Source organism: Polyodon spathula, chromosome 17 (assembly GCF_017654505.1).
Source record: "Polyodon spathula isolate WHYD16114869_AA chromosome 17, ASM1765450v1, whole genome shotgun sequence".
In the NCBI taxonomy this organism is placed as follows: Eukaryota; Metazoa; Chordata; class Actinopteri; order Acipenseriformes; family Polyodontidae; genus Polyodon; species Polyodon spathula.
The window spans coordinates 8,360,001-8,374,924 of NC_054550.1; the positions used below are offsets into that span (position 1 = coordinate 8,360,001).

The 14,924-nt window shown below is 37.0% G+C and overlaps 2 protein-coding genes across 5 annotated transcripts in view; one reads left to right on the plus strand and one right to left on the minus strand.

Moving 5' to 3' along the window:
* Positions 1 to 8,273, minus strand: part of LOC121329960 (CD82 antigen-like) — a 32,766-nt gene extending 24,493 nt beyond the window's left edge. For 2 of the 4 annotated variants that reach the window (XM_041276095.1, XM_041276093.1), the window contains exon 1: positions 8,098 to 8,273. The gene's annotated coding sequence lies outside the window, so the exon portion shown is untranslated. Of the gene's footprint in view, positions 1 to 1,844; positions 1,945 to 8,097 lie in introns of those variants that run through there. The other 2 variants (XM_041276094.1, XM_041276096.1) reach the window with 2 other exon arrangements.
* A 3,474-nt stretch (positions 8,274 to 11,747) lies between these two features.
* LOC121329636 (exostosin-2-like) overlaps positions 11,748 to 14,924 on the plus strand; it is a 41,509-nt gene continuing 38,332 nt past the window's right edge. Inside the window, exons 1-3 of the mRNA XM_041275330.1 lie at positions 11,748 to 11,947; positions 13,225 to 13,569; positions 14,508 to 14,731. Of these exons, the coding sequence (XP_041131264.1) occupies positions 13,255 to 13,569; positions 14,508 to 14,731 (539 nt within the window). The 5' untranslated portion in view covers positions 11,748 to 11,947; positions 13,225 to 13,254. The remainder of the gene's footprint in view (positions 11,948 to 13,224; positions 13,570 to 14,507; positions 14,732 to 14,924) is intronic.

The following is a 14,924-nucleotide window of genomic DNA, read 5'->3' on the forward strand; positions in this document are numbered from 1 at the left end:
CAGCAAGTTCCCATGTTCATTGGATTGAGGGGACCATATAGTAGGCCTATATAGCAGAATCTGCTCAGAATCAATATCTACAATGGAAATCTGAGTCCAGTTTTGTTTAATAATACTTCAGGGTTTACTATCCGCAACTATTGTAAACTGGTTTACTTGAATTAAAAAAAGACTTGCGGCTATAATATATATATATATATATATATGAGAGAGAGAGAAAAGCCTAATGCTTTAATAAAAAGATAAACATTTTCTATATTGGCATTATCATTCTGCAACTGGAATTTGAAACCACACATAGTGTACAGCGCACACACACACCCACCCACAGCCAACTACACCTAGTGAAAGTGTTAATCTATTGTTTTCCCTAGTATGGCACTGTACTGTAATCAACTGGCTGCACTGAAATTTGACTTTTTATTCAATCGTTTTTGTCTGTAGACTGATAAAACTGGATCTTTCTTATATTGGTTCATCTGTTTTTGCATAATCATTTGCATTTTGTAACACCACAGTTGCATCGCATCGATGTGTGTGGGTTAAAATAGAGAAACTGTGGGTGGATTTAACTAGCGTTAGATTCCAGTCCGATTTTGCAATTACTGTAGAGCAAGTACTTTTACCCTTTACTGATGCAACAAAAACTCTCTCTCTTTCTTTCATATAGTACTGCGGGTGGAAACACTAGACATCTGCCGAAAAGCCCAGCTCCTGGTGAGCCAAAGACTTGTACAGTACAGACCACCAAGCCTGGGTAACTGGAAGATACACTGGTATGTAAAATCCCAACACAGACTTAAACCAATTATATTTCATATTTACTCATGTACAGTATAGTACAACGTTTAGCAGTTGCTGGTGGGCTTAATTAAATACATTAGGAGAGTCGACAAACTGTTGACTTTCGAACATTACAATAAAATGCATTTTTACCAGACCAGTTTAACCAGATCCTGAACCAACAACATGTCTCCTGATCCAGCAAGATCAGCAAACCACCAGCTCTGGGCAGCGTTAGGGATTATAGCAGTTACTGTACTCTACAGACGCCAAAACAAACAAACAAACAAACAAAAAAAGGGAGTGTCTGCTATTATGGTATTTTACAGTCCGTACACGTCTTCTGGGTGAAAACGAATTCAGTACAGTAACCAGTACATGTAAATATTACATATAAAAAAAAATACACACAGGGAAAGGTAAATCACAATGTACATACAAGTGCAGATAACAGGTCTACTGAACATACAAGTACAGTACTACTAAGACTTGACTAAATAGACCTGACAACTGACTTGCCATATAGACCACAGCGGGACCGTCCTCACCACACTCACCTTTGTAAACAAATAGTACAGGGTTTTGCTAAACTAGTTTAGAATTCAGCCGGTGCTTTCTTTCTTCGCGGTTATGCTTTTTAAAAGAAAACAGCACGAATAAGATCAAACACTGCCAGTCGAATACGTTGTATTAGCACAGACAAGAGAAGCACGTAAAACAGAAAACGGCGTATTTTTTTTGTTCGCCACATCTGCTTTGAATTACACTAACACTGGCACTGACCGAGAGAATGCCACATCAGCAAACTTCGTTGCTATACTTCTTCCAAAAGTTTTATAAAGTAAACTTTAAACACATTTTCAACCAATATGCTTAAAAATGACTCCGTAGAAGTTGTCGACCAATTCAATTGTACGACACATCGACGTCGCTGCCTACTTTCTTTCTTTACAAACAAAACGTAAACTTTTGAAAATTCAAAAGTTATAGAACAAACATTTACTCTGTAAATTACCAGCATATAAACCGTAACTCTGGATGTATGTAAAGTAAATCCTTACTTCTTATCAGTAATAAACGATGAAACACTTCAGCAGATGTGAATTGATTCGTCTCCAGTCGAGCTAGTTTGCAAACTGTGTGAATTCACAATGTGCACAGGCTGTAGTCATCATGGGAAATTCCCACCACCACGCGGACGGTATAGGAATACATAGAAATAAAAAAAATACGGCTGTAACCCATTTGTTTTCTGATAGCTTTTCGATGGTCGCAGATTTTGTACTCTTTTTTTAATACATGTACTGTATGTATGCATGTATTAACCATTGTATAATGGGTATGCCATTTAAATAACAGCGATGCTGATGTTTGTTTTTATATAATTAAAATATATGCATATTATACTATATACAGGGAAATATACCAGTATATACAGCTCTGGAAATAATTAAAAGACCACTGCAAACTTATCAGTTTCTCTGGTTTTACTATTTATAGGTATGTGTTTGGGTAAAATGAACATTTTTGTTTTATTTTATAAACTACTGACAACATTTCTGCCAAATTCCAAATAAAAATATTGTCATTTACAGCATTTATTTGCAGAAAATGACAACTGGTCAAAATAACAAAAAAGATGCAGTGTTGTCAGACCTCGAATAATGCAAAGAAAATAAGTTCATATTCATTTTTAAACAACACAATACTAATATTTTAACTTAGGAAGAGTTCAGAAGTCAATATTTGGTGGAATAACCCTGATTTCCAAGCACAGCTTTCATGCGTCTTGGCATGCTCTCCACCAGTCTTTCACATTGATGTTGGGTGACTTTATGCCACTCCTTGAGCAAAAATTCAAGCAGCTCGGCTTTGTTTCATGGCTTGTGACCATCCATCTTCCCCTTGATCACATTCCAGAGGTTTTCAATGGGGCTCAGGTCTGTAGATTGGGCTGGCCATGACAGGGTCTTGATGACCTTGTACTTGGCTTGATTCATGCGTCCTTCACAAAGACAAATCTGCCCGATTCCAGCCTTGCTGAAGCACCCCCAGATCATCACCGATCCTCCACCACATTTCACAGTGGCTGCGAGACACTGTGGCTTGTAGGCCTCTCCAGGTCTCCGTCTAACCATTAGACGACCAGGTGTTGGGCAAAGCTGAAAACTGGACTCATTTGGGGGTGCTTCAGCAAGGCTGGAATCGGGCAGATTTGTCTTTGTGAAGGACGCATGAATCAAGCCAAGTACAAGGTCATCAAGACCCTGTCATGGCCAGCCCAATCTACAGACCTGAGCCCCATTGAAAACCTCTGGAATGTGATCAAGGGGAAGATGGATGGTCACAAGCCATGAAACAAAGCCGAGCTGCTTGAATTTTTGCTCAAGGAGTGGCATAAAGTCACCCAACATCAATGTGAAAGACTGGTGGAGAGCATGCCAAGACGCATGAAAGCTGTGCTTGGAAATCAGGGTTATTCCACCAAATATTGACTTCTGAACTCTTCCTAAGTTAAAATATTAGTATTGTGTTGTTTAAAAATGAATATGAACTTATTTTCTTTGCATTATTCGAGGTCTGACAACACTGCATCTTTTTTGTTATTTTGACCAGTTGTCATTTTCTGCAAATAAATGCTGTAAATGACAATATTTTTATTTGGAATTTGGCAGAAATGTTGTCAGTAGTTTATAGAATAAAACAAAAATGTTCATTTTACCCAAACACATACCTATAAATAGTAAAACCAGAGAAACTGATAATTTTGCAGTGGTCTCTTAATTATTTCCAGAGCTGTATATTTTTTTTTAGCTTTAACATACATAAATAATAAATAAATAACAACAATTTGATGTTTGATACATTCTTACTATATGTAATAAATGCCCCTAAGTGGTCGCATGTTTTCTTACTGGGGTTTTTAATTGCAGAATACAGAAGCGTGGAGCACATAGCACAGAGCTGTTGTTAAGTGCCCAAATAAATAAGGTTTACTAATTTCCTATTTACCTTGTTGACTCCCTTCTTATCAACCCACAAACTGTTTGTAAATACAAGACAAATAATAATAATAATAATAATAATAATAATAATAATAATAAATAATAATAATAATAATAATGTTAGTGTTTAATGTGTTAAAACTTTTTTTGGATGGGGTCCAGTAAATTATTGTTTTAGGCTATTTTAATGGAATAAATAAAATTTTTTATGCATGGATATTTTCTAAACTGTTGCGAAAGAAACAATTTGTGAATATTTTTCAGTGAGGTTTAAAATAGGATATTATATAACCACTATCTCTATAACATAAGAAGCACACAACCCCATTCCACGTGGATTCATATTTTAAACATCTGGATCCCAAGGAAGTTATGGAGACAGCCTAATGACAAACATGCCAAATCTACAGTTATGAATCTAAATATACAGCAGGCTGCGGCCACGTTAACGTTACATTAACATGACTGTCTGTTTGATCAGCCAAAATCTTGCAAAAACAGCCAGCAATGTTATGATTATTATTGTGTATAATCTTGATAATACAGATTTCATCACCCCTAATTATACAGTACATTAGCCCAACATGTTTTTACACTGTTAAAAGGCATAACATATGCAATTAGTGGGATCACATTTCTGTCATTTTTGCAGAGGTGCATTTAGCTAGGTGCATGCAATTCTACAGACTGTAATAAAAGAAAGGGGTTCTTGATATAGTTTATTAATTTGATTATAATATAATAATATGTAAGAGTAAGAGTCCTATCATTTTATTTCTGTTTGGATGATTTCTGGTGCTACTTAATGCTAAACTTACCCCGGCTTATTCACCTGGGTGACAAGCTATGGCCAATAGTTGCATCATCAACCTATAATATAATTAACTATTTTTGCTTCATAAAGATGAATGAAACCGGTTGAATAATGTTAATTCATTATGTACCGCTTTGTAGTTTTCCACAACCTTAACGCAAAAACTGACAAATTAAAAAATGTGACATTTCTAAATCTAACATAAAATACTGTATTACTGTTATGGCTTCCAGTAGACTTTTGCGATATAATTGTGTACTTTCCTTGATTACATGATATTGTTTAAATATGTCTCAATCCTAAAATTCTAGGTGATGTAAAACTTTAGGCCATAGCTGTAAGTGTAGCGTAATCACCCCACAGGGAACGGAAATCAATAACTAGACCACACTGAGCTGGCTGACCAGACAAAACGACTTTCCATTATTCTAATTCTCCATGCAAATATAGAACCGGCACAACTACAATCAATACTATAATAATAATCTATAGTTCAAAAGACTCAATAGGACAGGATAGAAATAGAAGGCTATGTATACTAGCCTAGTTGATTTCCGTGAAGCTGCATATTTACTAGATAAGTTATGCCAGCAACACCATAGTTCCCCCCCCCACAAACAATAGCTTGTTGTATTTTACAGAAGGGTGTCCTGTGCAATTGAAATAGTTATACAACAGCCGGGCACTGCTCTCCAATTGTTCTATGAATGTTATTGCCTCAGGAGTAACAGCATCACATGTGTATATATGTCAACAGTATGTAGACTCCCCCAGTGGTCATCAAACTGCTACATCTTTGCGTTGACGACAGGGCTCCTTCCTGTGTTTCAATACCAACACTGTTTATAGACATATATGCTGTATATATGTACAGGAAAGGGTTTCACAAATTCGAGACAACTGGTCAAACACTAAGGGCAATATCACAAAGTGAAAACACCAGTTTTATTTAAAAAAAAAATAAATAAAAAAAAATGTTGATGTTGATATTCAAATAAACAACTCAGAAGATTAAAATAAACATGGCCCTATAGACGGACACTAGCAAATGTGTGTAGTTTTTCGAGATTTACGATTATACTGTATTTACAGTATAATCGTAAACCTCCAAAAACTACTCGCTTCTAAATCTTTTGTAGTCATTTTTGTATTACTTTAGTATAAATACATGTTAATTTGGATTCATATGTTGTTTTTTTCTGACTTTATGTGAACGAAAAGACACACATTTGCCCGTTTTCCCATTGGAAATAGTGATATTTTGAAATATCACTGTCCTGGTCACAAAAGCAAAGTTTGTGGGGAATAATAGCCATTTTCTATACTTTTGAGGCATAAGCAATTAGGAAATAGCACTTACTACCCAGGAACAAAAAAAAAAAAAAAAAAAAATTGTTACACGGTGTTACGGATGGGCACATCTATATGTTTCAAAGACAGGCTATATATATATATATATATATATATATATATATATATATATATATATATATATATATATATATATATATATATATATATATACACACACACACATATATATATAAATATATACATATACATATACATATCAAACTCAAATCTCAGCATTATATTTGATATGGTACATTAAACTTGTAGACTGTACTGGTTATATCATTTTTATAAATGGTAGTGTCATAAACAAATTAATTTCCTTAACTAATAAACTATTCTGTAATTCATTTCTCTTATTGCTGTGTTGTAACATGCCACCACTTGCCCTAGGACACTTCCTAATGTTAGTGAGCAATATTGTTGTCCAACCGGTATGTATGATAACAACAGTAAATCTCTCCAAGGTGGGACTGACACAATAACTCTTGTGTTCTGTGTGGAGATTCAGTGTTGTGACTCACAACATATTCAAGGACATAACAGCCTTTGACTTTGAATGGAAACAGGGTCATTTTCTATTGGAGTGCCCATAGGAAATCATCTCTGATTGCAATTCACTGGTATTACAGTGGATCTCTACTAAGGTGTCAATGGTATATATTAATCTAAATTGATCTAAATTGCAGTACCGTGGTATCATATCAGTATATCAGCATCTGTGGTTACTGTGTGGATCAAGTGCTGTACAATATTTGTTCCAAATCCATTGTGTTGCCATTGCTGGTAATACTGGGATCTGATTATAGTTCTGCAAGAGTTTATTCAGGGTAATACATTTGGATTACTATGGTGTGGCACTTTACCATTGCTGCCACATGGTTTTCCTTTAATGTTGTAATTGAATGTACTGTATGACTGTAACATCACCATTTTACTACTCTGTTTTTATAGTGCAATAATCCCATCTGTACCAATTCTATGAACTTCTAAGCTAGAGCTGTTTCTTAGCATGGGAACTGAACTCAAACAATGGGTCTAGTTACTTTCTTATTTAATAATGAAAGAAAATCAGAAAACAATACATCACCTGGGGCAGCAGCTGAAATCTTTATAGGAGAGATAAACTATGAATGTGCACACATTACACTATTGTTACCTTGTATTTGAGAAGGGTGTCACCTGAGCAACAGAAAGTAACCGAACACTAGCACAAATCAAATCTGAATAGAACAAGAACCACATAACTAAGCAGCTGATTGGATCAACCTGTGCTCTTCCGTGGGTTTTTTTTTTGCAGCAGCAGCATTTTATCCCACATGAAAATGACCTATAGAATACCATAGAAAACTATAGTACTTACTATACAATATTATAGTATGTAGTGTCGTACCTTGTGGTGCACTACAGTATGTTATACAGTACTACACTGTGCAAAAATATGGTTGCATATTAGTTATTGTAGCCTCCCTACGGTGTATATTAAAGGACTATATGAGGCACTGTTGTGTCTACTATTCTACAATCTTGTAAAATATACTATAGTAGACACTGTAGTATATCCTATCCTAGACACTGTGTATAGTATAATACTCTGGTACACACTGTAGTATATGCTATCGTGCAGTATAATAGTACACACTGTAATATCTTCTATATCAGTTCTGCAGTATAGTACAACACTATAATTCCATAGTTGTGTCACGCTGGAGGGAGCAGTACTCCTAGTGGTTAATTTTCATGCATCGGTCCCGAGTGAAATGAACACATTGAATCCACTAAACATTATGAGAGCCAAAAACAGACACGATACATGTATTAGGATAACAGTCTCCTTCAGAGAGATTATATTTAATGAAGAACAATAATGATAATATTGCAACGTTTTTAACAATGGTTTGTCTGAAACCGTTCCTAATTAGGAATATTACTGCAACAGTAATGCAAGACTTTGATTTCTAACAATGTTTTATCACGTTGGAAAAATATCATACAAGTATTAACCAACAAACTAACAAGAATCAATTAAAACCAGTTACTGTTTTCTGTCAGGCATTTTAACCAAACCACCTTACAGAATGTATGGATTAATTCTACTCATGTTTAAGGCATCTATATTTTAGGCAGCCAATGCATACTTACCCTCTTCTTTGAGGTGTAATTGAATCAGAGCGGATTGATGCCAATCACTTGATAAAGGCTTTTCAGGCAGTCTCAAATCAGGATTCTACAGAGGCTGGGTTCAAATTCTGAAGAGCTCAGCCGAGGATCGGAGGTCGGAAAAAGAAGAACGCTCTGTTATCGTTTGAGTAAAGTTTTTATGTCCAATTTTTCAGCTGCACCCACCTTTCATGACGTCACACACACACCCCTGCTCATGCAGTATGTGGTTACAATGTGCCTGCTAGCGATCAAGCTTACCTAAATGTTTAAATTCATACTACAAAATATTTAGCACGTTCAAGCAAAAATGCACATACTACTCGAAGTAAATATAATTATAATACATTAGTTTGATAAATCTAAATCATAAGCTTAGCACATTTAATTAATAAGTTTAGCATTGTAATTATACATCTTGATTAACACCTTAACAAAAAATGTGATACTTCAGCACCAAACAACACTCTGACCTTTTGACCGATAAAAAAAATATACTGCCTAGATGGCCATTATGGATATAAGTTCGTTTTTCAGAGAAAATGATTAGTTAGAAAAAAAGCCCCTAGCTCTTGTCTCGTTTATAAAAAATTCAAGATGTTGCTGCTTTGCTGAATAAGGTGCTAAAAGAAAATCAGCTATAATTAATCTTTTAGAGAAATTGTGCTAGTGGCCAGAAAGCTACAGGTTTAGTTTTAATTGTAGAAAATGCAGTATGCAACTATATTTTATGATTTAAAAAAAAAGGAAATTAAATTTAAAAAATATATATTTAGCAGCAAGCAAGCTCTTCTCTTCAGGTCAAGAGGGACCCCATCTTTTCCTGTTCTTCTCTTCTCCTTCAGACTGTAAAGCTGGTCCCGGGCATCGGGTATCCTTTCCCGGGCATCGGGTATCCTTTCCATTGAAGTTAAACACCGGCTCACCTGAACTAACCTCAGTATAAACATATCTTCCAGGGGAGCAAACTGTACAAACTCTCTTTTGAAATGGGACATGTAATATACTGGTGAGTGGGTTAGTGTAGGGAAATAAGTCACAGAGATCTTGTTACGGGAACATAAATTAACCCGTTTATTCGGCAGCTTACATTGTAAACGTCTTCATTCCAGTGCGCACATCCGGTCATAACATTAACTTAGCTTTCACCACTTGAGAGCGCTACATAATATATTACACTATACAATAGGCCCTCTCTTAGCTTGCATTTGTTGCAACAACAATCGGGGTGTTCCAGAGACGCTCGTTTATTCCTGGAAATCATTACTCTCAAACCAAATCTTTTGGAATTCCCTGCAGGTCAGTTATGGAAAGTCCCCTACCTGTCTGTCTCAGTCTGCTCACATAAATACACTAGTCTGGGCATACCATGGGTAATTTTAATGTCTCCAATATAATATGGACTCTAATATAGTATATTCTCTAGATTTTTTTAATGAGTTAGCACAATTGAATCACTCTGGTTTGCATCAGTCACAGTCACCTATCTGTGGTTATTCTGGAATTACCAAGGTTATTTTCCAGTGCTATGAAATGCTCTAAAACTAAAATCAATCGTTGAAAACAATTTAATCGTTCCAAAAAAATGTATATATATTATATATATATATATATAGTATCAACTTTATATATATCTTATATATATATATATATATAGGAATATATATATATATATATATATATATATATATATATATATATATATATATATATATATATATATATATATACAGTACTGTGCAAAAGTTTTAGGCAGGTGTGAAAAAATGCTGTAAAGTAAGAATGCTTTCAAAACTAGACATGTTAATAGATTATATTTATCAATTAACTAAATGCAAAGTGAGTGAACAGAAGAAAAATCTAAATCAAATCCATATTTGGTGTGACCACCCTTTGCCTTCAAAACAGGATCAATTCTTTTAGGTTCACTTGCACAAAGTCAAGGATTTTGTAGGCATATAGTCAGGTGTATGATTAAACAATTATACCAAACAGGTGCTAATGATCATCAATCCAATATGTAGGTTGAAACACAATCATTAACTGAAAGAGAAACAGCTGTGTAGGAGGAATAGAACTGGGTGAGGAACAGCCAAACTCAGCTAACAAGGTGAGGTTGCTGAAGACAGTTTACTGTCAAAAGTCATACACCATGGCAAGACTGAGCACAGCAACAAGACACAAGGTAGTTATACTGCATCAGCAAGGTCTCTCCCAGGCAGAAATTTCAAGGCAGACAGGGGTTTCCAGATGTGCTGTCCAAGCTTTTTTGAAGAAGCACAAAGAAACAGGCAACATTGAGAACCGTAGACACAGTGGTCAGCCAAGGAAACTTACTGCAGCAAATGAGACACATCATGCTTACTTCCCTTTGCAATCGGAAGATGTCTAGCAATGCCATCAGCTCAGAATTGGCAGAAAACAGTGGGACCCTGGTACACCCATCTACTGTCCGGAGAAGTCTGGTCAGAAGTGGCCTTCATGGAAGACTTGCGGCCAAAAAGCCATACCTCCGACGTGGAAACAAGGCCAAGCGACTCAACTATGCACGAAAACACAGGAACTGGGGTGCAGAAAAATGGCAGCAGGTGCTCTGGAATGATGAGTCAAAATTTGAAATATTTGGCTGTAGCAGAAGGCAGTTTGTTCGCCAAAGGGCTGGAGAGCGGTACACGAATGAGTGTCTGCAGGCAACAGTGAAGCATGGTGGAGGTTCCTTGCAAGTTTGGGGCTGCATTTCTGCAAATGGAGTTGGGGATTTGGTCAGAATTAATGGTCTCCTCAATGCTGAGAAGTACAGGCAGATACTTATCCATCATGCAATACCATCAGGGAGGCATCTGATTGGCCCCAAATTTATTCTGCAGCATGACAACGACCCCAAACATACAGCGAAAGTCATTAAGAACTATCTTCAGGGTAAAGAAGAACAAGGAGTCCTGGAAGTGATGGTATGGCCCCCACAGAGCCCTGATCTCAACGTCGTCGAGTCTGTCTGATTACATGAAGAGAGAGAAGCAACTGAGGCTGCCTAAATCCACAGAAGAACTGTGGTTAGTTCTCCAAGATGTTTGGGCCAACCTACCTGCCGAGTTCCTTCAAAAACTGTGTGCAAGTGTACCTAGAAGAATTGATGCTGTTTTGAAGGCAAAGGGTGGTCACACCAAATATTGATTTGATTTAGATTTTTCTTCTGTTCACTCACTTTGCATTTTGTTAATTGATAAATATAAACTATTAACATGTCTATTTTTGAAAGCATTCTTACTTTACAGCATTTTTTCACACCTGCCTAAAACTTTTGCACAGTACTATATATATATATATATATATATATATATATATATATATATATATATATATATATATATATATATATATATATATTGTTCTTTGTCTCTTTCGCAGTATCAGTAATAATTTAGTTGTTCTTTGTCTCTTTCCTAGTTACTTTCAAAAACATTAAAAAAAAAAGTTATGCTGCCAAATTGTTTGCCAATTAAAAGTTGCATTTAAAAAAAGTCCGAAGCAAATAGAATGTGCTAAAAAGAAGAGAACCTCCGCATCACCGGGTGTCGCTACTTAAGAGTAAGGCAACTAATAAATATATTTTCAGTGTTCTCCGCGTCACATCCTGTCAGCTTCCACGAATCAGGATAATAATTTTGCTCATAGATATGAATTTGCTACAGTCTAGCGTACAACAGTAGTTTCACACCGCTGTCAACCTAGATTTTTTTAAGTTTTGGGGGGGTTTTTTTGCGTTTGTCAAAGGCGAAGACATGAATTAGCATTCAGAAGTTAGCTTCATCTACAATTGGGGGTGTTGAAGGTTAGTTTGATCGGATTGTTGTTGTTTGTAAAAACGACATGAATAGGGTGGGTGTTTTGATTTTTAATTTGATGCAGATTTTCGGAATATCTAAAGATATATATTTGCTTCCATCTGTACAGAACTGTCAAAAAGTAATGCAAACAGCTACAGATTCCTTGACTGTCATCGCAGTAGTTTCCAGCTTAGCTTAATTTCGTGAGATACCTTTTATGAACTAAGTTGTTGCCAAAAAGCTGTAGTTTATAGTTTAGTGATTTAGACTGCTGTAGTGAAACTAAGATCATTATATTCCATATATGAGTTTGGATTCTCATTTGATATTTTTCTGAGGTTTTTTTTTTTTTTTTTTTTTTTTTTTTTTCACGTGTGTTCAGTGTTTTGGTTATACAGGATGTTACTGTGATCATGTTTGTTGAGTTGGAAAAGCACTCTTCTGGGCTGTTTCATTGTATCAATATGTATTGTATACCACTGTCCTAATTACTGTTATAGCAACAGGGAAAACATTGTAGGGTTAAAAGCAAATATTTACAGCAGATCAAATGTATCACTAAGCCGTGCTCCAGTAACAGGCTATTTTCAAGTGGGGGTTGCCAGACCCTTTTAGTCAATGACTTGTATGAATTCATTTTTTTTTTTTTTTATTTTATTAGAAAACCTTTCACAAGCTTTAAAATTATACAAACAATATTTGTCTAGGCTGTCCCCCATGGAGAAAAAAGTCATCAAAGTAATACACATGTTCTCATCATGAGCATGCGATGCACAGCTCTTTTGTATGCACACAACGCCCTTTCTTTTCTCCATACCATTTGTCTTCAGGTATCCTTTTAAAAGCCTTCTGGCTTTTACTGGAAAGAGGGTCTCTGTATTGGAGTGCCGTTATGAAAGAATAATGTAATGCAATTCACTGCAGTGGTTCTGTACTAAGGGTCAGTAGTATAAATCAATGCACATTGATTTCAATTGTGGCACTATGGTATCATATCATTATCAGTAGCTATATGGACCAAGTGTTCTGCAATAAATGTTAAAAATTCATTGTGTTGCCAATGCTGGTAATATTACTGCAAGAGTATGCCCCAAGGAGAAAAAGGTAAGCGAAATAGACAGATATGAGATGCATGCACACAGCACCTGGAGCCCTTTCTATTCTCCATCCAACCCGTGTCTTCATGGATCATCAACCACAAATAAAGGAAACACCTCCCCACAAATTCCTCTAATGCAAATCAAGTCGTACCCCCCCCCCCCCCCCCCCCTTCTTTTTTCAGACCTGGTTGAGCAGAGCCATTGGGCTCAGTATGTGTGCGTCGGTGAAGTATAGTGCCAGAGGGCCTGCACTAATCCCGCGGATGAAGACCAAACACCGGATCTACTATATAGCACTGTTCTCTGTGGTGCTGCTGGGCCTCATCGCCACCGGCATGTTCCAGTTCTGGCCGCACTCCATCGAGTCGACGGCAGACTGGAGCGTGGAGCGCCGCAGCGTGCATGACTCGCCCCTGGTGCACCTGCCTGCCTCCAGCCCCATCCCAGAGCGTGGGGACCTCAGCTGCCGCATGCACACCTGCTTTGACGTGTACCGCTGCGGCTACAACCCCAAGAACAGGATCAAGGTGGGTAGCCACACGTGCTTTAAAACCTATATGCCTGTCAGCTGTCTCTTCCTGTTGTCTGGGAAAGACTGCAATACATCAGTTGAATCAGAAGTTAAAGTACTTTTGGAATGGTCTGTTTCTCATTCCTCCAGGTTGTGTCACACTTGTCTCTTTTAAAACATAATAACTCAATAATATCAACTGACAGTTTACAATATGCCGGTCATGGAAAAATTATTATTTGGTGCTTGCCTACAGTTATGTAGCATTTTAGCAACCAGGCTTTAACATGGCCTCTATTGGGAAAGAATGCATAACTGTGAGCAGAGATTTGAAGGTGTCCTCCATGAACGACACACACACACACACACACACACACACACATGTTATTTACATGTAGGCGTGTCTGTAGAACAGGACAAGTTAAAATAAACCACTTTGTTATGCATAGGGGACATCCTCATATCTCTTATGCTGTTTTTCCCTTAGGATCATGTCAACTAGGTAAGTACAATGCTACAGAAAAGAAGCCGTAGACCAGGTCGTATTATCAACTATCAATAGGCATTAATATGGGCAGAACACCATGTTATAAACAGGACGTGGTTTGGCCACAAAAATTTTTTGAGTTCTTTTTTAAATATAACTGGGGTGGAAGGAAGTAATATGTGGATATTTTTATTATTAGTTTAATTGTAAGTGTATTGAATAAAGTTTTAAAGCTGCTGTTAAGATAGCTATAATCATTATTCCAGTACTAATTAATTCATTACTCAAAGTGTGAGGGTTCAGAATGTCAATTCCCCCCCCTCACTACCCCACTGGCTCGGACATTGCTTGCACTCAGTACATATTTTGCTGGCACTAAATGAGCAGTTATATTCCTTTGCTAAGTATCCTGTCCTATGACAGTCCGGTTTAATTGCTTGTTTGTGTGTGTGTGTGTGTGTGTGAAGGTGTATATCTACCCCCTGCACCGCTATGTGGATGAGCTGGGCACTCCTATCAGCAGCACTGGGCTCTCGCGGGAGTACAACGAGCTGCTGAGCGCCATCTCCGATAGCGAGTTCTACACTGACGATGTGAGCCGAGCCTGCCTCTTCATCCCCTCCATCGATGTCCTGAACCAGAACTCGCTACGCATCCGTGAGACTGCTCAAGCACTGGCACAGCTGCACAGGTACCTCACTACCCCAGCTGTGTATCCCAGAACCCTTCTTATTCTTACATGTCACATGTCTAACATGATGGTGTACCTCTACTCCACTGCTTCAGTGAATGCAAGAGTTGAAAGCAGGGTTGGGGTCAATTCCAGTTCCTTGTAAAAATCAATTCCCAATTCCTTTTAATTAGTTCCAACACACCATTGAACA